This window comes from Hibiscus syriacus, unplaced genomic scaffold (assembly GCF_006381635.1).
Source record: "Hibiscus syriacus cultivar Baekdansim isolate YM2019G1 unplaced genomic scaffold, ASM638163v2 tig00110210_pilon, whole genome shotgun sequence".
Classification (NCBI taxonomy): domain Eukaryota; kingdom Viridiplantae; phylum Streptophyta; class Magnoliopsida; order Malvales; family Malvaceae; genus Hibiscus; species Hibiscus syriacus.
The window spans coordinates 213,864-240,803 of NW_024062629.1; the positions used below are offsets into that span (position 1 = coordinate 213,864).

Sequence of the window (26,940 nt, forward strand, 5' to 3'; positions counted from 1 at the left end):
CAAACCCAACCAATTATACCTATTGAAGCTTGATTGTGTGAGGTTGTCAAGTCTTATTTCGTTCTCTGAAGTTCAATTCTAAATTCTTGCTACAACATTAGTTTTTTATACTCAACATTTCACTTAAACTTCTGCCACAATAATATTACATTTTATACCTCATCACTTCACTAAAATTTTTGCCACAACTATACTTTTCCACTTGTTCATACCGTTTTTTTCCATATCCAAACTTTATTCATTTGTATACACCATCATATATATACATACATGCATATACTTAGCGACATCAATTTTTCTATAACATCTTTTAAAATCCCTCCAATCCCTATGAAGACGATACTCACTTCTATATTACTTGATTGATTGTGTATACTTGCACACATTTTGATGCATAAGTAGCTCCTTGTGAAATGTATGAAATCAGGAGTCTGAGGGCATTCTTCAAAATTATGATTGTTACCGCAATAAACACATGTAATAATGGATGTTGATTTAACTTCATACATACCTTCAGGTTGTAACATCTTCATTATTATCTCAGCCAATGTTGTGTTTTGTGAAGCCATTGAGTTCAACACATCATTCTCCATTACTGCAACAACATGTCTCCCTGACATCATCCTTATGTTAGGATATTGGTATTCATTGTTGGAGATCCTCTCAATGATTTTGTAGGCTTCATTGTAAGACTTTTCTAGAAACGCTCCATTAGTTGATGTGATCACCATCATTCTCATTTGCATGTTATGACCATTATAGAATATCTCTATTTATGTTCAATGTCAGAAACCATGCACTGGACATTTGCGCAATAAATCTTTAAATTACTCCCAAACTTCATACAAACTCCTATCCTCCAATGTTTTGAAATATGTGATGTCATTCCTTAGCTTGGAATTCATATTGGGTGGATTGAAACACATCAAGAATTTTATGCTAATTCATTCCATGATGTTATAGCACCATATTACAGCAAGTTAAGCCATGCTTTAGCATTGTCACGAAGCGAGTAGGGAAATAATTTTAGCTTCAGTGCTTCTACGGGAACTCCTTGATGTACAAAAGAATAACACACTTCCATGAATGCTCGCAAGTGCGCTCAAGGGTCCTCATAGTGCATCCCACTATATTTCCCAAATAATTCCAGCATTTGGAACATCACAGGCTTTAATTTGAAATAGACAGCACGGATGGCAGACCTCACAATGCTAGGATGTAGATCATCCAATGTTACCACAATATGTTCTCAGATTGGCATGTTACGGTCATCGATGTTGTAGCAATGATGCGGCATTCGAACATTTAACAAATGTGGAATACAATATTGAGCCATGTTTGGTTGTTGTTGAAATTGTTTTCCCGAATATTGTTGCATGGTATACACCATCAATTTTATGCTAAAAGAAGTATCAACAAACTAAAAATAAAACAAGTTAGTGAAAACAAAGAAAACAATTATAATGCAATACCATTGCTCCCCCAGAAAGGGTGCAAAAAACTTGATGCTATGAAATTGATACAACAATATACGCAAGTACACATGTCGCAAATCAAGTAATAAAGTGGAAAGTACAAGAGTTTTGAATGTCGAACCTACAGAGAGCAAGGAATTACAGCTTATAATTGTTGATTCTTTACAAAAGATAAGTTTGGAATGAAATAGTGATATGCTTACAACAAAGATAAAAATTCAGAATATTAAAGGAAAGAAATGCAGTAGCAAATAGGAGAGCAAATATACAACTAGATCTAAGAATGTTGCTATCATCTGAAAGTTGACAGAATGGTCGTGTTGTTGCAATACAATTATGAGTCTTGAATGATTAACACATTAATTCTCTCTCAAGAATGAAACACTTAATCAAATGTATTACTCTCATCAAACCAACAATTAAACAATTAACAAAGAAAGCACAATCGACATCATACGTCTCTATATGATTAAGTTTATTCTCATAAACACCGATGTTGAAACTAGAGTAGCATGAAACCTTAATGATTTGCATCTCTAAAAATAAAAAAAATATTAACATACATAAGGATGAATCCATCTCTAAATACATTGGATAATCCCTTACTCAACTATGCCAACATCGTACACAAGTAACTTGGGTGTCCTTAGTGTTTCTCAAGTATCAAATAAGGCATAAGTCTTATGGAATCTTACCTCATTAAGATTTTATTTTATCGTACAATTATTAGGGGTTTTAATTGTAAGCTTATTGTAAGGTTTTCCTCAACCCATGACCCCTATTTTTCATCCTTCTAATTCAAGCTAACCTTATGGCTAAAAAATTTACAATGGTACCGATACTCCCCATTGGGTATCGATACTTTATCTATTAGGGTATACATACTTCCCTGACTATTGATACCAATTTTACCTTTGATATTTTGGAAAACAAATCCTCGATACAGATACCCCTATATGGGAGTATTGATTCTCTACCCTATGTATCGATACTCTCATGAGTACGATACCAAAATGGCTTACTAGAATCTAATCAAGTCCCCAAGTATCAATACTAGGCCCCAAGTATTGATACCACCTGAGAAGTATCGAGACTCCATGATGGGGTATCGATACTCTCCTAAAAAAACCCTTTGAATTTTGTCATTTCACAACAGGAAGTCTTACAGTACTGATACCCTCTCTACCCAAAAAACTATGTTTCTCTCATCAAATACTTCTCAAATAACTTCTAAGGTGTCACCAAGGCGCCCAAATGGTATTAAAGCTTATTTAGTGATTAAGGAACATGAAAGGTCATTACATTACGCATGAATAACAATAATTTATCTTTTTCATACTTTGAACCCCCCAAGTGCACACAAATGGCTCATACAAACATATAAGCATTAAAACTACACAAGCTGATCTACAAGCAATAAGAAAAGGTTAAAAGTGTGTTACCTAACACCTATAAGTTGAAGAATCAACCCAAGGCTCACCCAAGCACCTCTTTCTCTTTTTCCTTCACCTTAGAGCATTCACTCACTTCTATCACTAGGATAATCAATGGAATTGAGTTATTAACTCGTCTAGGAGCTTAAGAAACGTAATAACGTGATTTCTAAACATTAAAACAAACTAGAATCACTCCAAATCTTTCAAAATTTAAAACCCCCACTAAACCTCTTTCATGGCTTCTATAACCATTTGTAGAATTAAAAGGCTTAAAACGAAGCTCTAAGAGAGGATATTACTCCACTTACCTCCTTAAATTCAACAAGGAAATTCGTTCCCACAAAGCTATCACCTTGTCTTGAGACAGAGAAGAGAATATAATGAGTTTTAAAAAGAGGAAGAAGATAAAGATGAAGGGGACATGGTCTCAACGTGTGACATAATCACATTTAATAGGATTCATCCTTTATAAAATTTGTATGGAAAATAACAACTTTAGTCCTTCCTAAAACAAACCAAAATAAAAAACCTTTTTGTTCCATAATGGGCTAAAACTAAGCCCAAACCAATCCATAATTGGACAAGTTCTTCTCACAAGCTTTTTGGGTTTATAAAATCTTCTCTCGGGTTAGCCCGAAACTCTTAACCCAGAAATCAAGACATTATAGTTTTTGTATTGATATTTATGGGAGTATCAATACTAAGGGTAGAGTATTGATACTCCCTAATAGGGATATCGATAGTTAGTTTTTTTTTCAAAATATCAAAGTCAAATTTGGTATCGATACTCAAGGAAGCATTGAAACCATAGACCGAAAGTATCGACGCTCAAACTAGAGTATCGATACCAACTCTATGCCATCATCCTTCAATAAGTTAGTAGAATCAATACCTAAAGGTTAGTATCGATAGCCAAAGGTCAGTATTGATACTGAGGGGCTTAGTATCGGTACCCACGAACAGTTTTTAATAAGAAATCCAAGGGTTTTAAGGGATAGAATTGAGGGGCCCAATAATACCAGAACATTGTGAAATAAAACTACAAGTGAGAACAATAATAAACTTATGACAGGTAAGAATAATAACAAATAGGTTGACTTAAAACTAGCATTATTCGATGCTCGGGAAATAATCAAGACACCCGAGTCAGTTTAGCAGATGACGATCATTCAGTTCAAATATATCCCAGTCATTGCCAAGGTGATTTAGATGTCAGCTGGGCACAAATGCCCCATGACTCGACGTAGTAAGTTAGTTGGGTGTATGTTCCGATGTAGTTTTGAATATCACCCTAAATACCCGAGGGTATTTTAGGAAGGCTAGAGGGGTGTACGCTCTGAGATGCAGAACACTCAACCACACCATGTTGCCTACCTCAACATTTCATGTCAATATTCTTATGTCTTCATACCTATGCCACTAGCATGCTCGTTTAGTGAATGCATGTAGTATACTGAAGTTATTAGTGTGGCATTGAGCTCGTAAGCTCAACGTTCGGAATGTGCTTCTATGTGCAAGTTCTTAGGAGACTTTCTGTGGAGCGTTATTGTCACGAGATATTCCAGCTCAACAGAGATCCTCAGAGTACATCTTAATTTGTAGTAGAGAGCATGTACTATTGTAGATCATTTTTATATTCATTCGTAACTCGTTTTTCGTATTAAACTCGATATTGTTTTATTTGAATATTTGGGAGCTCTCCAATATTGTAAAACTCAGATTTATTAAGTTTTTTTTATATCAATTTGAATGGTTATTTTATAATGTCTACAGACTTTTTAAAAAGAATAATTTTGGGTTAGGCACATTGGTGGTCTCAAGTGACATCGTAATCCATCGATCTTCGGATCAGACCAGATCAAGGTGTTATATAAAAGTATTATTCTATCATATTACATCATCATTTTCGTTAATTCAAAGATCAAACCTAATGACGAATGACCAAAATATAAATGAATAGTAACATTAGATACAATTTAAAAAATGATTCTATAATCAAAATAAAAATATAAAAATAAATGAATAATTAAATAAATAATTCATTCAAAATTATATTGCAAGTGAAAATATATCACGTGTAATACTAATAACTATACAAAAATATTATTACTTTTCAATTAGTAATTACAGATAACTATACAAATTTATCAATACTTTCCGATTATAAGAGAGGTAGAGTCCTACAATGGTAGAAAAGTTATCGTGAGATAACTCGGTTTGTGCATGTTATCATGATCTTTTAGATTTTAAAATTTAAAGCTTACATAATGATAAAATTACATTTGTTTCATAAATAATATAGTTTTAATTTATTTATTTTTAAAATATAAATTATAAATTATAAATTAAATAAATGATAAAATTGTATTTTAACCCTTCCAGAATTTCTAATTTACTATAAACCCTGAGGAAAAAATCTAACTTCTACTGCGTTATCTTATTGTTTGAGAAATAGTCATGTATTCGCCTTTAGATACTGAAAATACAGAAAAAAAAAATTCTCTCATTATTACCAGGAAATGTGAAGGAAAAAAGCCTTGAAATTGAAGCAGCATCTTCAAATGAAAGCATTTCGTCCTCCATTAATGAAACTCATTTATCTTCTTTATCCAACCCATCCATCATGTAATACTCGAACTTTTCAACTACGCTCTCTGGAACTGATACTTGCACTCTTACCGAATCAAAATTACCCACCACCGGTAAAAACAAGCAGTAAATATCACTTGTCAAGGGTCCCATATGCAATGCCTCACCTTCCCCAAAATCCAAATCCTCTAATCCCAGTTTTGCCCATTGAGAAATCACCAAGCTCGAACAAGTATCCGTTTTCACATTCTTATCCTCCAACAAATCAATCATTGACCTCACATTCCCATCGGTTAAACTCGATTTGGCTTGCTGGATTAACTTTATCGCGTGGTATAAATTCACGTTGACCAAGTCTTTTACTACGGTCTCGGCGCAAGCTAGAACAATCCCGTTCCCGTAATACCCCTGTGGCAATTCCGGGACTAACTTTTTTCTAACGTTGACGGAAAACAGGAGCTTGACCTTAAGCGACGGAGGCGACAAGTCCAGGGATTGAACCCACGATCGCCACGTGTGCGAGGCCAATGCCTCGAAGTGGGTGCATTTGAGGGACGGAAAGTACTGCCGTTTGAGGCAGAGGATGTGGGTTGGGGTGAAGGTAAGCGACGTGGGCACCAGTGGTTGTGACTGTAAATACTGGTTGATGTCCACGTGGGTGTAGTTGTCTTTGAGGGTAGTTTTGGTATAGCCGAGGTTTGTGTGGGTTATTTGGGGAGGATCTCGGGCTTTCAACACTTGGATGAAGTGAAAGGGTAAGAAGGTAAAATCGAGCTTGGGTTTGGTGAGCACATACGACCACGCGTGCAAGAACTGGGATGTGCCTATACCATCGCATATACAATGATTTATCGCGGTGCAGAGGATCATACCTCCACAGCGGAGATTTGTTACCTGCACCATAAAATATTAAATTAAATTTGGAGTAAATTGTAAACTACCATGAGTTAATTTTTATGTTGATAATTCAATTATATTTTTTAAAAACTATATTTAATTTTGCATAAATATTTTTATTTTGTTAAAAGTTAACGATGTTGTGGTGATATTTTTATAATTATTTTTTTAATTTTGAAGTGACATTACTTTATAATAACACATTAGTATCATTGTTAATTTTTTTAACGAGAGTGTCTAAAATAAAATTAAAACGTAAAGTTAAAAATTATTATTTAAAATAATAATAATTGAATGATAAAAATAGAAACTAATTAATAAGTGATTTGATCAAATAAGTAGTTTATCCTTAAATTTAATGGTTTTCCCATTTTAGTTAAATTTTGGTGGGTTTAATATAACAATAAGTGTTCAAACTATACTCAAAGTTATTTTTTAGTGCATAAAGATTTTTTAATTAAAAAATATGTTTAGTATTTTCTCCGTTACACTTTTATATGTCTACCATTTAAAACCCATTAAATGTCATATGTCACGTTTAGAATTTTTTTTTAAAAAATACTTTAAATAATTTTGTATTTTAAAAAATATAAAAAATATAAACGTGACACTAACGAATTTTTTTAATGATAGACACCTAAAAGTGTAACGGATAAAACACTAGATATCTATTTTTAACGAAAAATTCTTTAAATACCAAAAATTAATTTTGGGCAAAATAATCCAATTTTGGCGTCATACCTCTTTTGTGCTAAATCCTAAAATACATTCCTTATTTTTGTGATGTGATTAGTTAATCTAAACTGTTAAAACTATTAACCATCGCTAAGTGTTTCTAAACCCAAAAAAAAACTCAATCAAACATCTTATTCCAATAAAAACTTTACATATAAATTAAATGTTCAAGGGTATTTAAAAAAGGAATTCAGGTTAGCACTTTCTCAGAATTACATAGTTGATAGTTTGAACTAGCTAGTAAAATTGTGCAAAATTGAAAGATCGAATTATATCAATTTCAAATTAGATTAAATATTAAATCGTAACATAGAATCAGGACCAAAACTATTATTTAACCTTTGTTTTTAGTAAAGTTTAATTGGTGGGGATATTTACGGTACCTGAACGACTAGGGGAGGGATGTCGAGGAATGAATGGGCTTCAACACTGTAAAGGAGCTTTCTCCAAGACCTGTTTGGTTTCCCGGAAAGCTGAAGAAACTGATGACAAGTGATGTCCATGAAAGCGTCGGCAAAAACAGCACCTTGGCCATTGCAATCAATCTGGAGTTTGTGATCGTGGGGGCTGGAAGCTCTTAACCTCCCAGCTAAAGGGTAGTAGTGTACGAGAACTTTGGAGAGGGAATATTTCAAGATATCTAGGGAAACAGCTTTCTGGAAAAGGTAGAGATATTTAATGGAGAATCTAAGGAACTTTTGATCATCAAGGTTAGACAGATAGAGAGAATGGTTTGGGGTAGCGGAGTTTGGATAGATTAAGGTTGGCTTCTTCTTGTAAAAGCAATCTGGGAGCTCTTCGGATCTTAACATGTCTCTTTCGTCTTTGCTACAAAGCACGGGAAGGAGGTTAAAAGAAGATGGGGAGCAAAATACAACGGAGTAGGCCACGATCTATGGATGGGCATGGTGATAGTACAATCAGATTCCTTTAGGGAAGGGCTGGGAGAGAGCGGATGTGTGCTTATAATAATCTCACACTAATGTGTTTTTTTTTAAAAAAAATTATATTTGGTTTTGATTACCGCTTGTTTAGCAATTTTTCATTTAGACTTTGACACGCCAAAATTATATTTGTTTTTCTTTATGACTATTTGTATTCAGTTTGTTGATAGTTTAATTTAAATTAAGTATTATAAAATTTTATTATATGAATGAAATTTTTAATCTACTTTATTCTATTTATAACATGAAAATCTAATCTCTAATATCATTTAAAAAATGTACCCAAGAAAATAGTGCATAGTGGGTGGAAGAATCTTCACTACTTTCATAGAACACTGCTAGCTCGACAAGCACTTACTTTTTTGGGGTCTTGGAATGAATGATCCGGCAATACACGTACACTACTCAAACTATTATATGAAATGATGATTTTGTCCCTTTGATTATAATTACTTGTTTGACTCGGTTTTATATCAAGATTTAGGTTGCTTCCCCCCCTTGTTCTATGCTTTGTGCTATGTATGAATAATGATTAACTACAAAAATTAGAGATGCGTGAATTTAGGTATGATTTGTTACGGGAAACTTCCATGATTAATGTGGTATCCGGTGTTCGGATCCAACTATTTCAGTCGGACAATAGGTATTAAAAATAGGATGGTCAAAATACTAAACTCGACTGGTTCCGATTCGACCTAATCTTATAGAGTTTTAAAAAAAATAATTTCGGGGGTTCGGGACGGGGCAGGATGAGTTTTATAATAGGTAGATTTGGGGCAGAACCAAATTTAAGGTGAAAAATAATTGGTCCGATCCAACCCAGTTATATATATATATTTAAGATTTCAAATATTTTTTATTTTTATAATGTTAAAATATATTATTTAATTATTAAAAATATAATAAATTATTATAAATATATTATTTTAAAATAATAATATATTTGAGTCGGGTCAAATCGGGGTCGGGTTTTAGTTTAAAAATTTGGATGGGTTAGGGGCGGGAGAAAAACTAAAAATTATCGGGGTGGTCAAAATACCAGTATGGATCGCCCCGTGTGCATCCCTAGTTGAGAAACGAGATAACACAGTGACGGAACATCATGGGCCCAAGGGAAATCTTGACCCACCAATTATTTTTTAAAATATTAATTAATATTAAAAATATTTTTTGAAATATATATAAAGAAATCTAGAGATGTTGTATTCTTTGAAAATATTTTTCGTTAAAGAAATCTATTTCAATGCATGATAATTTTGTTCCTTCCTTTTCAAATAAACATGTTGGAGATATTGAATTTTAAAATGAACCTATGAGGAGTAAAGGACAGAAAACTGTAACTAGTTTTGGTCCAAACTTTCTTACTTCTTTTATTGTTAAACTTGATGACTTAAACTCTATTAATGATTTTGTGGCTCAGACCTTTCTAATAGATGGTGATCCAAAAACGAATGATGAAGCTATTAATTCTATTGATGCTAACTTTTGGAGAAATGCAATTAATGATGAGTTTGAATATATCTTATCTAATCACACTTGGGAATTAGTGGACTTGCCTAAAGGTTGTAAGATCATTAGTAATATATGAGTATTTAGAAAGAAAGTAAGACCAATGAGTCAATACAAAGGTATAAGACATGACTAGGTTTAAAGAGATTCACTTAAAAATTTAGAGTTGATTTTTTCGATATATATTCTCTTGTGACTAAAATCTCTACTATTCGTGTGTGTTTTGCCTTAGCTTCAATTCATAATCTGCTAGTGCATCATATGGATGTCAAGACAATTTTTTTGAATAGTGATCTAGATGAAGAGATCAATATGTAGCAACTTCTAGGTTTACGATTCCTGGAAATGATGATAAAGTTTATAGACTCAAAATCTTTATATGGTCTCAAACAAGCTCCAAAACAGTGATATAATTTTTTTTATAAAACTATTCTTTGTTATGGTTTTATAATTAATGGTGTTGATGCATGTATGTACACTAAAATATTTGAATCATATTGTGTTATTATTAATCTATATGTTGATAGCTTAGTAATTTTTAGTACACACATTGAAGCCATTAAGAAAACAGAGAAGTCCTTATCTACAAGATTTGAAATGATTGACTTGGGAGAGGTAGATATAATATTAGGGGTAAAAGTCAATAAATCTAATAAGTTATTTTCTTTAAATCAATCTTACTATATAGAGAAAATATTAAAGAAGTTTAATAGCTTTGATGTAAATCCCATGAGAACCTCATATGATTCTAGCATATTTTTATAAAAGAAAAAAATAGAATTGTGTATCTCAAAATGAGTATGCAAAAATTATTGGAAGTCTTATGTTTTAATGAACTACATTCGATCTTATGTTGTAAGTAGACTGAGTAGATATACTCGTAACCCAAGTAGCAAACATTTGAATGCTCTAAACCAATTTTTGAAATATATTAAAGTTACCATGACTTAGGGTTTACATTTTGTTGGTTATCCACCAGTCCTTGAAGGATATTGTTATGCCAATTGGGTAACTGATAATGATGAGGTCGGCTATACTAGTGGCTATGTCTTCACTTTGGGATGAGCATTAATTTCATGGAATTCTACTAAACAGACATGTATTGCACGCTTTGCCATGGAATCAGGGTTTATATCTCTTGATTTAGTCGGACAAGAAGTTGAGTGACTTAGGAATCTACTTGTAAAGATTCCTTTTTGAGGGAGGCCTACGTCTTCCATTTCTTTATTATGTGACTCACAAGCAACAATATGTGTTACTCAAAATAAGCCTATAATGGTAAGAAAAAGCATATTCGAATAAGACATGAATATGTGAGACATTTAATAAAGAATGGTGTACTCTCTATGGAGCATGTGAACTCAAAAAGCAACCTAGTTGAACCACTAACCAAATGGTTATGTAGGAAAATGGGTTTTGATACGTCGAGGGGGTGGATCTTAAGCCCATTGACTGAATATAATACACTCTTTCCTATCCCTATGGTTTAATGTTTACAATTGAGGCTGAGTCTTCAAATTCTTAATGGATTCATAGCTCAGGTTTCGAGTGGCCCTAGTGAGAAGGACTTGATGAATCCGCCAACGTGAAAGGAGGAGCTTATGCTCTTAATGAGTTTATAGCCCATGACTTGGGTGGTCCTTGTGAGACGAACTTGATGAATTCACCTAATTTTAATTGTAAGGCTGAGTACTAAATACTCTTAATGATTTCATATCCTTGATTTAGTTGGTCTATATTAAGATAGACTTGATGAAATCACTTACGTAATTGTGAAGGACTAGTTACTTTCTATGAAAACGTTAGGGCCGTTCTAGAGCATATTGAGGTATATTGGTTATATTGTTGATCTATCACGGAACTCGATTGACGAATAAATTAGTCGCGTGGTATGAGTTTACTCTTATCTTACCAAGTTCCAAATTCATTCACTTGTTAAAAAGAAGAATTGCTCGTTTCACTATGTATTAGTTCCAGATATGATCTTAATACTTAAGCGGATAATTTCACATTGCTATTTTCTTATTTCTAAACCTCTTTTTGGATAACTCTAGTTATTTGCATTTGTAGGGATTGTTAATAATGTAAATATATAGTAAACTATAAATGTTTTACCTTTTCAAAAGTATGTGCACCTTTGTTGGAGACTGTTGGAGAAAACGACAGTGATGGGTGAGATTATGTTAGGATTCTTTTTCCCATTTCTTTCTAAATTACCCCTTTTTGAAGCCTATATAAATGAGGTTTTTTCATTTTTACTCTTTCAACTCTAAAACAACTTTCTTCTATTGCTTGTTTTTTGTTCCATGAAGCTTTAAGCTTTCAATTTCCTTTAATTATTTTTGAAGCTTTGTTAGCCTATTGAAATCAATTATTTTCCAACCTTTTTCCTATATTATCCAACCTTCGAAAAAGAGCAATCAATTGAGTTCCAACTTTTTATTTCGGGTGTATAAAACATAGGGAGTACTGTGTTAACCTTGGAGGTGATCGTCTGTTTTTACGATTACACCGGTCGAGGCGAATTTGATTCTAAGGCAATGGACTACAACGACACATTAACACTTTCATCTTGTTCGTTTCGTTTATTGTACTTGTCAATGCTAATTTATTTGTTTTGCAGTGCTTAGTTCTTACATTATTTTCGTTTATCTTTTTTCTCAGGGTAAGATTTGACATCGTCACGACTGATCAAGATGATACTTATTTGTTATCATGCCAATCTTCCCTACTTTAGGCATTCATATTGGATTTTGATAGACAATTTGTGTTTGTGAATAGTTTTCTCACGTTGCTTGATTCTAATTAGAGGTTTGTCAATAGTCTTTCAATAGATTAATTCTATTTTGTGGTTTGTTTACTAATACAGTTAGATATGTTCGTACCTATATTTTTTTTGAGTTTATTTGATTATGTATTCTTTAACCTTTTCCTTACACGATCCTCGTGTGATATTAAATTACTAGTTTCTTCTATTAATGATTATAAGAAAATCTTTTTATTACGTGTTTAGTTTATGGTTGTGTAAAAAAATAAATTAAAAATAATTTTTTTCTAATTTAATATATATATAAATAAATCAAAAGTAAGTATAAAAATTAATATATATTTGTATAATATATAGTTAAAAGAATAAAAAAGAGAAAATTTTAATACATAAAATATTATTTTTACAATATAATATGTTTAGCTTATGGTAATATAAAAATATAATATATTTTAACATTTTATTTATTAATAGTTAAAATGAGTTTATAATTAATTTATTTTTTAGTTATTTTTTGAAAATAATAAAAAATAAATAAAATAATACATAATTGATAGGAGATAAAATGTCTCTGGAGTAAATTGATATATTTGAACTATAAGAATAAATGTAATTTATGCCAAAAGTAATTGAGAAGAGTCTCTTACAATTAAGAAAATAAGTTAATGGGATGTTTTGAAGCAAGGGCCAGAAATTAGATATTTTGCTGTCGTTGGATGTAAGAAAACGAGGCTTATCCAGATTGTTTGGGAGAATCACCACACACGTGCCGCTTTTACGAAATCTTGTTATCTTTTAGAAGTGAGACAGCTAGGGTTGTTTTTTTCTATAATGGTTTTTTTATTACGAGTACAAGTACGAACTGTCATTTTTTCTGGGTAAATTGAAACAAAAAAATAGCTCGAGTTTCAAAACGAATTACAAACAATTGAGGTATTAAAGTGGTAAAATAAATATAGTTAAAGGTCAAATTATAAATTACGTCAAATAATAATAAAATAAAAAGGAATCTCTTATCGTCTGCCAATCTCCCACTCCTTCTCTGATTTGCTTGCTCTCCATTTTTCGAAGCTCTGTCTCTGTTTTCTTTTCCTTCTCAGTTCTCCCACCCCTTAAATCAATTTGAATTTTGATATTCCAAAAGGCTTCTTCATATTACAAGCTTTGTTGTAATTTACAAAGATCCGTAATTCTCTAGACTGATCGCTGTTCAAAATCGATCATTTGATTATTCATCTGTATAGTAATAGTTCAAGTTTTGATTTTTTTTTTAAAAAAAAACTGAATTGATGCTTTAATTCTTATAATTGGACCACCCGCCGTCTTCAAATATGTACATATCTTCTGATCTCGTTTTCGGATGGTTTTAGTTCATAAATTGGGTGGAACGGTGAATTCCCTATAAAATATTATAATGAAATTACGATTGATTAGTATCTGTTTTTTATACTGATTTGTTTTAAATTGTGGGGCAGGTGATAGAAGAGGTGAAGATGGGTTCTTTGCAAGGACCGGTTATTTACCCTGCCGTTCGTAGCAAGCAAGTCGGTGTCTATACGTTGCCGTTTAATGGGCCTTCTCCGAGGGCAAGATTGCATGGAAGTGATTTATGGGGTTATGGAGGGATAACTGATAGAAAGTGTAAGCCGCGTGGCGTTTCCGGTCACCTGAAGCTACGGAAGTACAACACCACGGTGCAGTGTATTTTCAGTTCATCCTCAGATGGGAATGGAAGCATGGCTGAGAATTTCAATGAAAACAATGAAGATTATGTTAATTCCAGTGTGGTTGAGGCTGGTATGTGGATTCTAAGCCAGTGGTTACTTCATTGTCATTTTTGTGTCGTCTGTCATTGCCATCGTCGGGTCTTTGAATTTGATATAGAGAAATGTTTCTTTTTATGTAGAGAATTGTTGATATGATATGTATGTTGTGATTGTTTCATATAGTTGAGGTGAAGAGTGGAGCTGATGGATTTATGATCAAAATGAGGGATGGTAGTCATTTAAGGTGTGCCCCTAACAATCCCCAAGGTGGGCATATACCGGATTATGAACCACATCCTGCCATCGTTCTGAAGATGGAAGACGGGACGGGTCTTCTTCTCCCAATCATTGTTTGTATGTGACCATCTTTTGCTATCATCCGATCATGACTCTGTTTATCTGCTTTTATGTTCTAATTTTAATTTTGGTTATTGTTTTAATTGCAGTGGAAATGCCAAATGCGCTGCTCATGGCAGCAGTGCGTAATGTTCAAATCGTACGTTTTCGTTCTGTATCCCATTGAGTCAGGATTCTTATATTTCTGGCATGTTGGATTATTGGATTTGAACTTATGAGTCACTTGGTTTTGTATCGAATGTGAATGCTAATATATGTTTAGATTATTGTGTGCAGGCTAGACCTACTGTGTATCAAGTAGTAAAGAACATGATTGACAAGATGGGCTACTCGGTATGATTTGTTTCCATCACCATATTTGGACTTGTCTTCGCTTCTTTGTGATCCGGTTGCAAATTCGTGATATTTGTCTCTTGTTTTTGCAGGTAAAACTTGTCAGAGTTACTAAGAGAGTGCACGAGGCCTATTTTGCACAGTTGTATCTGACCAAGGTATTCGTCTCTTCCACTATTAGCACATTTGTTTGACATTCAACGCTGAGATATTCATGTAGAGCAGTCTTCACTGAATCATGTTGGATGTTCTCACAGGTGGGTGATGAGACAGAGTCGGTCACTTTTGATCTTCGGCCTTCTGATGCCATCAATATTGCTGTGAGATGCAAGGTGCCTGTTATGTGTTAGTCTCTAGTATAATTCCGATTTTCTGCCAAATGGCCTTTCGAGCATTTGACTCGGTTATATCTGTTTCAAAATTGCATCTGCTAGGTCATCTATTATGAGAATCTAAGGTCGACATAATGGTCCTTGTTGAAGCATATTAACATATTTAACTAGTGATTGTTTTGACAAATTGCTTTAAATCTTGCTAAAAGTATTTTCAACAGCTAAAATGTGTAAGTTGGCTCATATGCTAATTGATAATATCAAAGACTCATCATTGAGGAGAAAGAATACCGAAGACACGGTTTTGTATTGACACAAACGTCTATACCAGTATTAAATTCCTACCTAAAATGTGAGTTTATTGGAAGCCTACTTGATGTGTTGTGTAGGTACCTATACAAGTTAACAAGTACTTGGCGTACAATGATGGTATGCGCGCAATTGAAGCAGAGAAGCTGTCGATGCGGTCTCCAGCTTCGGGTGGCTTATTATTCACCGAACTGGATCGGTTAGTCTTGAAACCCCTTATGAGATTGCTTGTGTTCCATTGAGAGAACAGAACATGTTAAAAGTTGCAGCTGCAGGAGATTCTTGTTTCTAAATTTCCAGACCTACAACATAAGATGCTTTAATTTATGGTTTCAGGCCAAGTGGTCAGTATTGTCTCGATACAGAGGAGTTCAACATTGTCTCCGACTTAAACAGGGCTGTTAATCAGGAGCGCTACAAGGATGCTGGTACGTCCCTCACTTTCCCCTTCATCGACTGTCAAAAACATCATTCTTGGATTATTTAATTGTAATCCAAAATCAAGTGAACTTATTTGTTGCTGATGTTTAACATATTTAAGATTATAAAACATATCTGACAGCTGACTTGAGAGACAAACTTGGCGAGTTTCGTGCTCAAAGGAACTTGAAGAAGTATACATAACAGGTGATGTTAATAACTTGAACTAGGTTGAATCTTTAACGTGTGATTGTGTTCATATATCGGTCTTCAGCTCTGGTCAATCGAAACGTTAACAAGTTCTTAGTTTTGTCACAGTTGTTGCATTGACGCCTCAAAATGTAAATAGGAATTATTGTCGGAAGCTGATAAACTTGATGGTGATTCAGTTATATTTATGGTATCTTCTGCTAAATATGTATGTATGTGAATGTATATATGTACATATAAGAAAACGGGTATGTAATATGTTTTAATTAAGCACGTTGATTTATGCTTTATCAATTCATCATATATTTATTCTGAAATATCGAACTAAATTGTATTTAAATATACAATATCTGAATCTACAAAATAACACATGCAAATATCTATTGCTATCACTAGAGGAGTAATTGCAGTTGTTCACTGCCCTTCACGTCTTTCAAAATGAGGGAGTGGTTAAACAGTTAAAAATTCATTTTTGTATATAGCCACTAATTGGGGCTTCCAACTAATGGGATCCCCAATTTTTAGGATAAAATACGTAAATGATCACTAATGTTTAGATAAGTGTTCGTTTTCATCACTGATGTTTGAAAAGTCATAAATCGATCATTAACGTTGTCGTTTGTTGTAAAATGATCATTCAACGTTAACAATTTTCACTATAGGTAACGAAAAGTTGATGTGACCCGTTAATTGCTAATTTGATATCATTTGACTATGTTGAGAAACTAAAGACTATAAAATATCAGAAGAATATACCAGTGTTTATTGACTGAAGTTTACATGTTATATACAACTCACAAACCCAAGCTAATTGCTACTAACTGCTGACCGTAATGAATAACAACCTTAACAGCCAGCTACCATCTAAGACTAACAGATTACAACCACCCAAGCACCATCACAGCAGTTGCACCTTAGTTATACTTAACATTCACCCCACTTTTTCCTTCTCCCCGAGAAATGATTGCACATTGACCTTTGCACGAAAGTGTTCAAACTGTGCTATTGATAAGGGCTTGGTCAAGCCATTAGTTACTTGATGACTAGCAGGAACATAGTTAATCAACACATGCTTAGCTGTAACTTTTTCTCTTACAAAATGCACATCAAGCTCTACATGCTTTGTTTTAGCATGATAAACTGGATTTGCAGTTATGACAACTGTACTATTATTATCACACCAAATCACAGGAGTCTTGGACTGTTGAAGTCCCATGTTTGCAAGGAGTGCATTCACCCACGTTGTTTCAGTAGTAGCATCAGCAACACTCCTATATTCAGCCTCCATGGTGGATCGAGAGACAGACTTTTTCTTTTCGAACTGCACATAACCAAATTATCACCAATAAAAACACAATTACCTATGATAAACTTTCGATCATCTGTATTGCCACCCCAATTAGCATTGGCAAAAGCCACAACATGTAGTCCTGCCATAGCTAGAGCTATAACAAGATCATGATTAAGTGTACCAATCAAATACCATAGAATTCGTTTAACAACTACAAAATGCTCCTGCCTTGGTACATGCATGTATTGTGCCACCTTATTAACACTAAATGAGATATCTGGATGTGTATGGCAGGCATATAGAAGTGCCCCTACAATACTGCGATATTCATTCGCATCAGAGAGCAGATCACCAGCATCTTGTGTAAGTTTCGATGTCACCAGCATAGGAGTGGACACAGCCCCATCATTGTGCATCTTGGTCTTTATTAACAATTCCAGGATGAACTTGCGTTGACTAAGAATCAACTCCTCACCACACCGTTTAACCTCAATGCCAAGGAAGAAGCTAAGCTCACCAAGATCCTTTAGAGCAAACTCATCGCCCAACAGTTTCACAACTTCTTCAATCTGAGCATTTGACTCACCTGTTATTACTATATCATCTACATAAACCAACATATACACATACATCCCTTGAACACATCGTATGAACAACGAGTCATCTGCCTTGGACTCTTTAAACCCTATATAAAGCAAGTATTATTTTAACTTTGCATGCTAGCTCCGCGGTGTCTTCCTCAAGCCTTACAAGGCCTTCTGTAGTTTACACACCAACATAGTACCATCAGGAGCCCTTTGTTCAAATCCAGGTGGTTGTTGCATGAATACATCTTCACGCAAATCTCCATACAAAAATGCATTATTCACATCAACCTAACAAAACTGCCAGCCCCTTGATACAAGTATGGACAAAATTACATTAAGAGTAGCAAACTTAACTACAGACTAAAGGTTTCATTGAAGTTATGACCTGGAACCTAAGAGTACCCTCTACAAGCCAGCCTTGTATCGACTGATGGACCCATCTGGGGTTTTTTTCAACTTAAACAACCACTTACAGCCCACCAATGACCTTCATTCAGTCAATAGAACAAGTGACCACATACCATTTTCCCTCAAAGCTTTAAGTTCTACATACACATCATTCTTCCAATGCGAAGACTGAAGAGCCTCATGCACATTAGCAGGTTCATTGTGTCATACTCAACAGAATACACCTTGGGCTTGAAAACACCACATTTACTCCTCGTAAACATTGGATGATGATTCACCGTAGCCTCAACAACACTTCTTGCATTTGAATCTACACACCCAAGGGTATTCAACTCTTCACTATAATTCTCAACATTACCACCATTAGCTACACCATTCTAATCAATCTCAAAATTTAAGCTTGAGGACTCACCCCAGTTACACCTTCATGAACTAAGTCATGCCTCAAACTAGTGGTAACTGGCTCAATACCCATATCTACACTACAAGCTTGTAGCTTGCTAACATCTGCAACAAGCTCAAGATACCTTGATTTTGACAGAGTAACACTAGATGCCACAGAAGGAGCAGTAGAACTTGTGAATGGAAAAATTGACTCATCAAAAACCATATGCCTAGATATATACACTCTTCCATCAGTAGCTAAGCGCATATAACCTTTATGTTGTGGGTTATATCCTAAAAGAGTACATGGTTGAGACCTGAATTCCAGCTTGTGTCTTTGAAATACTCGCAAATGTGGAAATCACTTGCATCCAAACACCCTCATCAACTCATATTCAGGTTTCTTTCCCCACAACTTCTCAAGAGGAGACATCCCATCTAATACCATTATTGGAATGATCGATAATGTATACAATAGTAACTGCATCATAATAGAAAAATTACAGAGGCATTGTAGCCTGAGCCAAGAGTACCAAGGCCAACTCAACAATGTGCCTGTGCTTCCTCTCAACTAAACCATTCTGCTCGGAATTGTGTGGGCAGACTACTCGGTGGATGATACCATCCTTAGCTAAACTAAAAGAGAAACTTCTATATTCACTACCCTAATCACTCTGAACAGCTTTGATAACCACACCAAACTGAGTCAAAACCATTTGCTGAAACAGTTTAAAGACGGCCACAGCCTGAGACCTATCTATTAAGAATTACACCTAAAAATGCCTAGTATATGCATCAACAAATGATAAATAGTAGTGATAACCATTGGACACCACATGAGTCAGTCCCCAAATATCAGTGAAAACAAGTTAAAAAGGTGCAGTATACACAGTAGTAGAATCAACAAAAGGCAATTTATGGTTTTTACCAATACAATAAGCTTCACACATATTATTCGTATCCTTAGAAAACATTACATCAAATGTTTTACAAACATGAGCAACATTACTATATGTGGCATGGCCTAATCTGTGATGTCAAAGTTTGAAACTATTTACATCAACAACTGAATGTGCAAAAGCATTTCTACAAGCACCTGGAACTCGATCTTTAGAAAAGACATATAAACCACCTTCAACACGACCACGCAGTAAGACATCCTTAGTAGTAGCATCACGAACACAGCACCCATGAGCATGAAAGTCAAAGTACACATCATTATCCCTAGCAAACTTGGACACCGAGAGAAGATTTTGTATTATTCTAGGCACACGAAGTAGATTATTTAGCAACAAAGACCTAGTTGGTTTTACTAAGGTAGCATCACCAACCATATCAACATGTAAAGAAACACCATCACAACCCTAAGCTTACCTAGACCACCACGCTCTACCCAATGAGTGATATTACCAGACTTTGGGGTCACATAGTGAGTAGCTCCAGAGTCCACTACCCATTCATCCTTAGTAATGATAGAAACCAGGTGATCATGAGAAGAACCTTCTGTCACTGACTGAGATAGAGAACTACTCGAATAACACTCACAACCAAAATTATTATAAGAGACATTATTAGCATTGGCTGAGTCACCCGTATACTGAGGTTGATTGGTATTAGAAGACACTATAAAAATTTCATCATATCGATGCCAGTACATGTCAACAAGATGACCCGGTTTCCCACACAACTAACACTGAACACGCGATATTCCATGTCCACGAGCACTCCTACCACCAGATCTACCTCTAAAATACGAGGGTTGATAAGATCGATGATAATGCGAATATGAGTACGATCCAATCTTAGAAGACTCCAACCCACGAGCAATATGAGTGCTTGCCAAGACCACATATTCTTGAGCAGCTAACTCTGATAACTGAGTTTCAACATCAATGATAATTGTACAAACTTTTTCCAAATAAAGAGACACTCCACTAGTAGTAATTATTGCCATTAAGGGTTTATACTCTAGAGGCAACCCTTTCAGAATGCTTGCCACCAGACCAATTGTAGGAACATCACTGCCACAAGATGGCAAAGCATCACAAGTTTCTTTAACTCAGGACAAATACACCTGCATACTATGTAACATCCTCAATATCGGGTTAGTGACTAAATTGAAATATTTCAGAATTTATTGGTCAAAGTAGATAAATTGATTAGTTTGGGGACATATTGTAATATTTATATAGGATTAAATATCAAAGAATGAAATATGGAAGTGTAAAATGGTCATTTAGTGGCAAGATAAAAATTTGAGAGGGGTTATATATTTTACATGTGGGATGAAAGGGGAGAAAAACTAAAGTTCCAGAGTTCTCTTCTCCTCCTTTCTTCTTCATACGTGAAGGCTCAAGAAAATGTGAGATTTATTGTTAGTTAATGTTTTGTTGAAATTTTGAGTTGGTTATGATCATGAGATAATACTTAAGCTTAAAGAAAGCTTAAGTCAACTTTAAATCAAAGGAGGTAGAAGTTAGGAGAGATTACAGATTATGAGTTTTTGAATGAAAACTTGAAATATAGTTGATAAGTGGAATTTAAAACTAAATTTGACTTGTCATTAGTGGAATTAAGAAATATGAAGTGTTAGAATTGGATTTAGAACAAGTTGGAAATTGAATATGATTCTTGAATTCCATGTAGAGAATAGGATTTTGAGGTTTCAGAGGTGATAAATGAGTATAAATGGTTTTAAGCATATGTATGTGAGTTAAGAACATAGAAGGGCAGGAAACATGAAGTGTTGAAGCTGAAAAGAGTGAAATTTCATGCTTAAAATGTGATTTTCTGGGCTAGGGGTATCAGTACCCATTCAACAGGTACCGATACCTCAAGAGCAAAATTCAGGAAGATATTCAAAGGGTACCGATACCTTCAGGAGTGTATTGATACCTCCTTGAAACGAAAATTTTGAATGTAATTTGGGTATTGATACCTAGGGAGTGTATCGATGCACCAATTAATGAATGTATCGATACCCTATACAGTGTATCGATACCTACGTTAAACAAGAAATGAAATTAGCCTTTCCTTTAGTCTAAGAAATGAAATATTAGAGTATGCTAAGTGGAATACTGATATGTATCAATGTATGATTATGTAGACATCGAGTGCAAGCAAGTTCCGGATCGAGCACCGAGTTAAGATTTGATCGAATGAAAGAAGTCGTAGGGGTAATTGATAGCAAGTGAGGTCAAGGTGAATGCATACTAGTTGTAAATGATGTGTATAGAATAAGACTTGTGTTAGTCTAATTCCAATATTTGATTGCATAAATATATAAATGTTAGTATGTGTTTGATAGGACTATTATGTATGCATAAATACATGATAGATTCATAGAGGTTATATGTTATTTGGTGTAATAAGAATACATAAATAGTTATATGGTAACAATGTATAAATTATATGAATTAAATCTAAGTGATTAAATGAAAAATGAGAATAGAGCATAAGTTAAAGGATATTGACATAAATTAGTATACAAATGTATCAAATAAGTTATATAGAAAAGTTGATATGTTTAAGTGGAATATGACCTAAACTTGTTTGATTCCTATATGATATGAGTTAGAAGATAAGGTTAAGGAAATCTTATGAGAATATATGTCTACTCTATGAGACTTTACCAGAATATTCTATGGTATACTTAATAAGAAACTAGGAGTTTATATGCTTATGTGAAATGAACTATATGAGTACATGTATATAGGAATGAGTGATATGACTATGAGAATTTATGTATATGAGAAGACATAGGAACAAGATATCAGTCATGTTGCATGTGAATATGAATCATATAGAAATGTTCTATATGTTGATATGAATATGTAAACATGTGATAGAATAAATGATAAATGCCCATGTTATGTGATATGAGAGTTATAGGTATAGTTGGTATGTCAAGAGTTGAGGGTTACCTATGTCTTTCGAGACATATGGACTGTTTACCTATGTCCTTCGGGACATATGGACTGTTACCTATGTTCTACGGAACATATGGATAGGTCCTTCGTGACACAGATTGTATATGTTACTTAGTGGATTTTATACGAGCTGTGGTGATAGCATATGTGTGCACAACCTCATAGTACTCGTATACCTTGAGTTCTTAATAGTGTTCATGGGCTTATAAAGGACATAAAGAGTACATACATGATTTTATTTTAATATGGTATCATCATTTACATTGATTCATATATTGTATGATTAATTTATGATATGACGAACATAATTGCATTTAAATAATAGTTGTATGTTCATATTTATAGAAATTCTTTAATATATGTTTATGCCTCACTAAGTCTATGACTTAGAGTGTAAGTGGTTTACACGTAGGTATCGAAAGACAAGAAGATCAACTATATGAGCAATAGAGAAGCATATCTCCGCGTGACGATCATATCAGAAGTACTTTACACAGTATATTTTGGTTATGTAACAAATATGTTGGCATGCAAATAGAGTCATAAAGTACGCATGCTCTTACCAATTTTGTAATGGTTTGAACTTTAGTATGTATTTACAAGTTTATGTTAATAAAAGTTAAAATTTGACATAGTTGTTTTATAAATGTACATGTTTGAAAAGTCAATGTGACACATCGGGTTCGTATCCGGGTCAGATACGGGTTGGGGTGTTACATTTAATGGTATCAAAGCTAAGGTTTAGTCTATTACCAGTATAAACCGGAGTCTAGAGTGTCTTATAAGGTGTACATGCCAACATGATAGTAAGAACTTATGATCTGATAAGAGTAAAGAGTATGATGTTTTGCTAATAGAAAATTTGGTTATATCTTATTAGATATCCGGAAAAGATAGCTCCCGAAGTGAAGCGGGAGATGATAGATTAGTTGAGAGCAGTAATTCACCTGCCCTGGCCAGGCAAGGTGAATGACAGGCACCCTCTGGAGTGACTGTGCAAGATCAAGATGTATTCTTCAGACGTTGGACACTATCTTGACACGTTTCCAACCTCCTGCCTCCTCAACTCAGAGGATGAATGTTGCAAATGAGCTAAAGGGATTAGGAGCTCCAGAGTTCAAAGGTGAAGCCGAAGAAGGTCCTGTTGTTGCGGACCTTTGGCTTAATGATGTAAAGATCATGTTAGAGGGACTCCACTGCTCTGATATGGAGAAGCTAGATGGGGTGGTCTCCTTGCTTTATGGGCGAGCGAGAATTTAGTGGACGAAAGTTACTATGAGGATGATCAGTGATCAAGTAACATGGTCTCTGTTTCTTGAAGAGTTTAAGAACAAGTACATAGGAGATCAATTCATCAAGAAAATAAAGCAAGAATTTCTGAATCTCAAGTAAATGAACCGCCCTGTGTATGAGTATGAGTTCAACAAATTAAGTCGCTTTGCAGCAGAATTGGTGCCTACAGAGAAATATGCATGTGAGTGGTTCATTGAGGGCTTGCACCCAAGGCTAAAGGATATGTTAATTGTGTTGAACTTGTCCTCATTTCAAGAGGTAGTAAATCGTGCTAAAGCTCTAGAGTGGGCTTAGAACGAACAGTTTGGGGAACAAAGAGCCCAACCGTAAAAAAGAACCGAAGATTTATCAAGTTCTGCACCACTCAAGAGAGGTAGAGATTCTGGTTTTCGGTCTCCGACGAGGTCAAAGTCGATGGCATCCTCTGTTAGAGGATCAAATCAGATGAGAGCTAGACAGACTCAATCAGTAAGGTCTGGTGATAAAAGAGCACAACAAAGACATTGTCAGATTTATGGAAGATACTATGGTGGGACATGTAGAGTTGGGTTTGGAGCCTGTTTTCGATGTGTGGAAACAGGACATTACATGAGAGATTGTCCATTGGGGATAGAAGATCCTGCACAGTTAGAGCGAACTGCATCGATGTCTCAGAAAGGACGAGTAAGAGGTAGAGGCAGAAGTTAACCAGAATCCTCTACTCAACAGGAATTACACTCCATTGTTCGAGTGTATAATCTCAGGACCAATAAAGACCATGATGATCCAGAGATAATCATAGGTATTTTTTTCTATTACATGATAAAATATATTTATGGTGTTGATTGATATGGGGTCTAAATACTCAAATGTTAATAGTAAATTAGTAAAAGAATTGAGAACTCAATTAGAAGTTGTCGGCATGATGAATAGAGGACACCTCAATAAGTGCCTTATAAGATCAAAGATTGTTTTCAGAAAGTTGAAAACACGTAAGAATAGTGTTAAAAGGTCTCCAATGCTTTGAATCAGAAAAATTATATAGAGTAGTTTCGTTATTATATGGATAAAATAGAATATGGTGTACAAAGGTCACCATAAGAATGTTATAAGATCAAATGATGTGGTTAGAATTTGTGGAAGAGTTTAAGAATAAGTACATCATTGACAAGTTTATAAGACAAATGAAGCCAGAGTTTCCGAGTTAGAAACAGGGGAGTAGTAATGTGTATGAGTAAGAGTACATGTTTGATCAGTTTAGTAAATGGCTGATGAGTTATTTTGACTGAAAAGAATGTATATGATTAATTTGATGAGGACTTGCACCTTATATTGAAAGAGTTGGTACTGATTAGTAAGGTTATGTGATGATAGAGTTAAAAAATTTAAAGAAAATATATTGAGTTAATCAAGTAATGTGTGGATTTATGTATGGTATATATCTAGACTATGATGTGATGTAATTAAGGAGATAAGGATTCATATATTTGAAGGAAGCTAAATATGTGGTAATTTTTTTTGAAATGATATAAGCAGAATATGTGTATGGTAAATTGAATAAGGATTTTTTTCAAGAATGAGGTTTTGTGCAATTAGTATTGATTATTAAAGTTAAGAAGATATGATAAAGATTGGTAATCAGAGATAAGTATTAGTTGTGGAAATAGTAGGTGATCAAAAAGAAAAAGATACGAGTTATGTTATAAGGAAATCTTGATTTTTGAAGGAATAAATGAATAAGGGAAAGTAAAAGATGGAGTTGAAAAGATCAAATATGACAAGGGTTAGATTGAGATGTGGATTATAAGTTTGATATTGAGGTCGTAAAATTTTAAATTCTCAATGAAACGAAAAAGAGTCGTTATAAGTTATGTATTAGAATTTTGTTGAAGATTATGTGTATCGTAATACAAACAAAGATTAAGGAATAAGTAAAGATTTGATTATTTTGCAAAGAAACTAGAGAATGATGAAAGAAAGCAATTGATTCAGGATATTGAGAAGTGATAATTGGAGTTACTGTCCATATAATGAGTGACATTATATGGATTTATAAAGGTCGGATACATATAAGGAATTGAGTGAAGAAAAAGGTAAGTTTGCTAGTAGTAAACAAGAAAGATTAAGTAAAGGAAACACCATGAGAATATTAGAAGATATGTTCTTATCGATGTGTGTAATGAAATTCGAGGACAAATTTCTTAAAGGAGGGGAGATTTGTAACATCCTCAATACCAGGTTAGTGACTAAATTGAAATATTTCAGAATTTGTTGGTCAAAGTAGATAAATTGATTAGTTCAGGGACTTATATTATAATATCTGTATAGGATTAAATATCAAAGAAGGAAATATGGAAGGAAAAATGGTCATTTGATGGAAAGATAAAAATTTGAGAAGGGTTATATATTTTACATGTAGGATGAAAAGGGAGAAAAACTAAAGTTCTAGAGTTCTCTTCTCCTCATTTCTTCTTCATACGTGAAGGCTCAAGCAAAGGTGAGATTTCTTGTTAGTTAATCTTTTGTTGAAATTTTGAGTTGGTTATGATCATGAGATAATACTTAAGCTTAAAGAAAGCTTAAGTCAACTTTAAATCAAAGGAGTAAGGAGTTAGGAGAGATTACATATTATGAGTTTTTGAATGAAAACTTGGAATAGAGTTGATAAGTGGAGTTTAAAACTAAATTTAACTTTTCATTAGTGGAATTAAGGAATATGAAGTGTTAGAATTGGATATAGAACAAGTTGGAAATTGAGTATGATTCTTGAATTCCATGTAGAGAATATGACTTTAAGGTTTAAGAGGTGATAAATGAGTATAAATGGTTTTAAGCATATGTATGTGAGTTAAGAACATAGAAGGGAAGGAAACATGAAGTGTTGAAGCTGAAAAGAGTTAAATTTCGTGCTTAAAATGTGATTTTCTAGGCTAGGGGTATCGGTACCCATTCAACAGGTACCAATACCTCAAGAGCAAAATTCAGGAAGA

General features: G+C 34.0%; 2 protein-coding genes and 1 non-coding gene across 4 annotated transcripts; 2 read left to right on the plus strand and 1 right to left on the minus strand.

Moving 5' to 3' along the window:
* The first annotated feature begins 789 nt into the window (after positions 1 to 789).
* On the plus strand, positions 790 to 896 carry LOC120113622. The gene has a single exon (XR_005515328.1). It is a non-coding gene; the product is annotated as a small nucleolar RNA R71 (small nucleolar RNA).
* Positions 897 to 5,503: 4,607 nt separating this feature from the next.
* Positions 5,504 to 8,041, minus strand: LOC120113597 (alcohol acyltransferase 9-like). The gene is made up of 2 exons (XM_039134695.1): positions 7,516 to 8,041; positions 5,504 to 6,394 (listed from the first exon to the last, which is right to left on the minus strand). Exons 1-2 carry the CDS (start codon positions 7,942 to 7,944, stop codon positions 5,504 to 5,506), a joined length of 1,320 nt encoding a protein of 439 aa, XP_038990626.1. The 5' UTR covers positions 7,945 to 8,041.
* A 5,348-nt stretch (positions 8,042 to 13,389) lies between these two features.
* On the plus strand, positions 13,390 to 16,302 carry LOC120113598 (bifunctional nuclease 1-like). Of its 2 annotated transcripts, XM_039134696.1 has the most exons (11): positions 13,390 to 13,742; positions 13,828 to 14,149; positions 14,302 to 14,472; positions 14,565 to 14,614; positions 14,752 to 14,808; positions 14,901 to 14,966; positions 15,066 to 15,140; positions 15,530 to 15,648; positions 15,786 to 15,877; positions 16,012 to 16,076; positions 16,188 to 16,302. In XM_039134696.1, exons 1-10 carry the CDS (start codon positions 13,713 to 13,715, stop codon positions 16,071 to 16,073), a joined length of 1,044 nt encoding a protein of 347 aa, XP_038990627.1. In that variant the 5' UTR covers positions 13,390 to 13,712; the 3' UTR covers positions 16,074 to 16,076; positions 16,188 to 16,302. The 2 variants fall into 2 exon arrangements, with proteins under 2 accessions (XP_038990627.1, XP_038990628.1); XM_039134697.1 differs by lacking the exon at positions 16,188 to 16,302 and having other exon boundaries at positions 13,392 to 13,538; positions 16,012 to 16,073.
* The last annotated feature ends 10,638 nt before the right edge of the window (positions 16,303 to 26,940 follow it).

Coding starts and splice junctions, on each gene's coding strand:
- LOC120113597 (XM_039134695.1), bottom strand. CDS start 7,944: ATGTTAAGATCCGAAGAGCTCCCAGATTGCTTTTACAAGAAGAAGCCA. Junction 6,395..7,515: donor TCCCTCCCCTAGTCGTTCAG/GTACCGTAAATA, acceptor TTTATGGTGCAG/GTAACAAATCTCCGCTGTGG.
- LOC120113598 (XM_039134696.1), top strand. CDS start 13,713: ATGGTTTTAGTTCATAAATTGGGTGGAACG. Junction 14,967..15,065: donor CACAGTTGTATCTGACCAAG/GTATTCGTCTCT, acceptor ATGTTCTCACAG/GTGGGTGATGAGACAGAGTC. Junction 15,878..16,011: donor GGAGCGCTACAAGGATGCTG/GTACGTCCCTCA, acceptor CATATCTGACAG/CTGACTTGAGAGACAAACTT.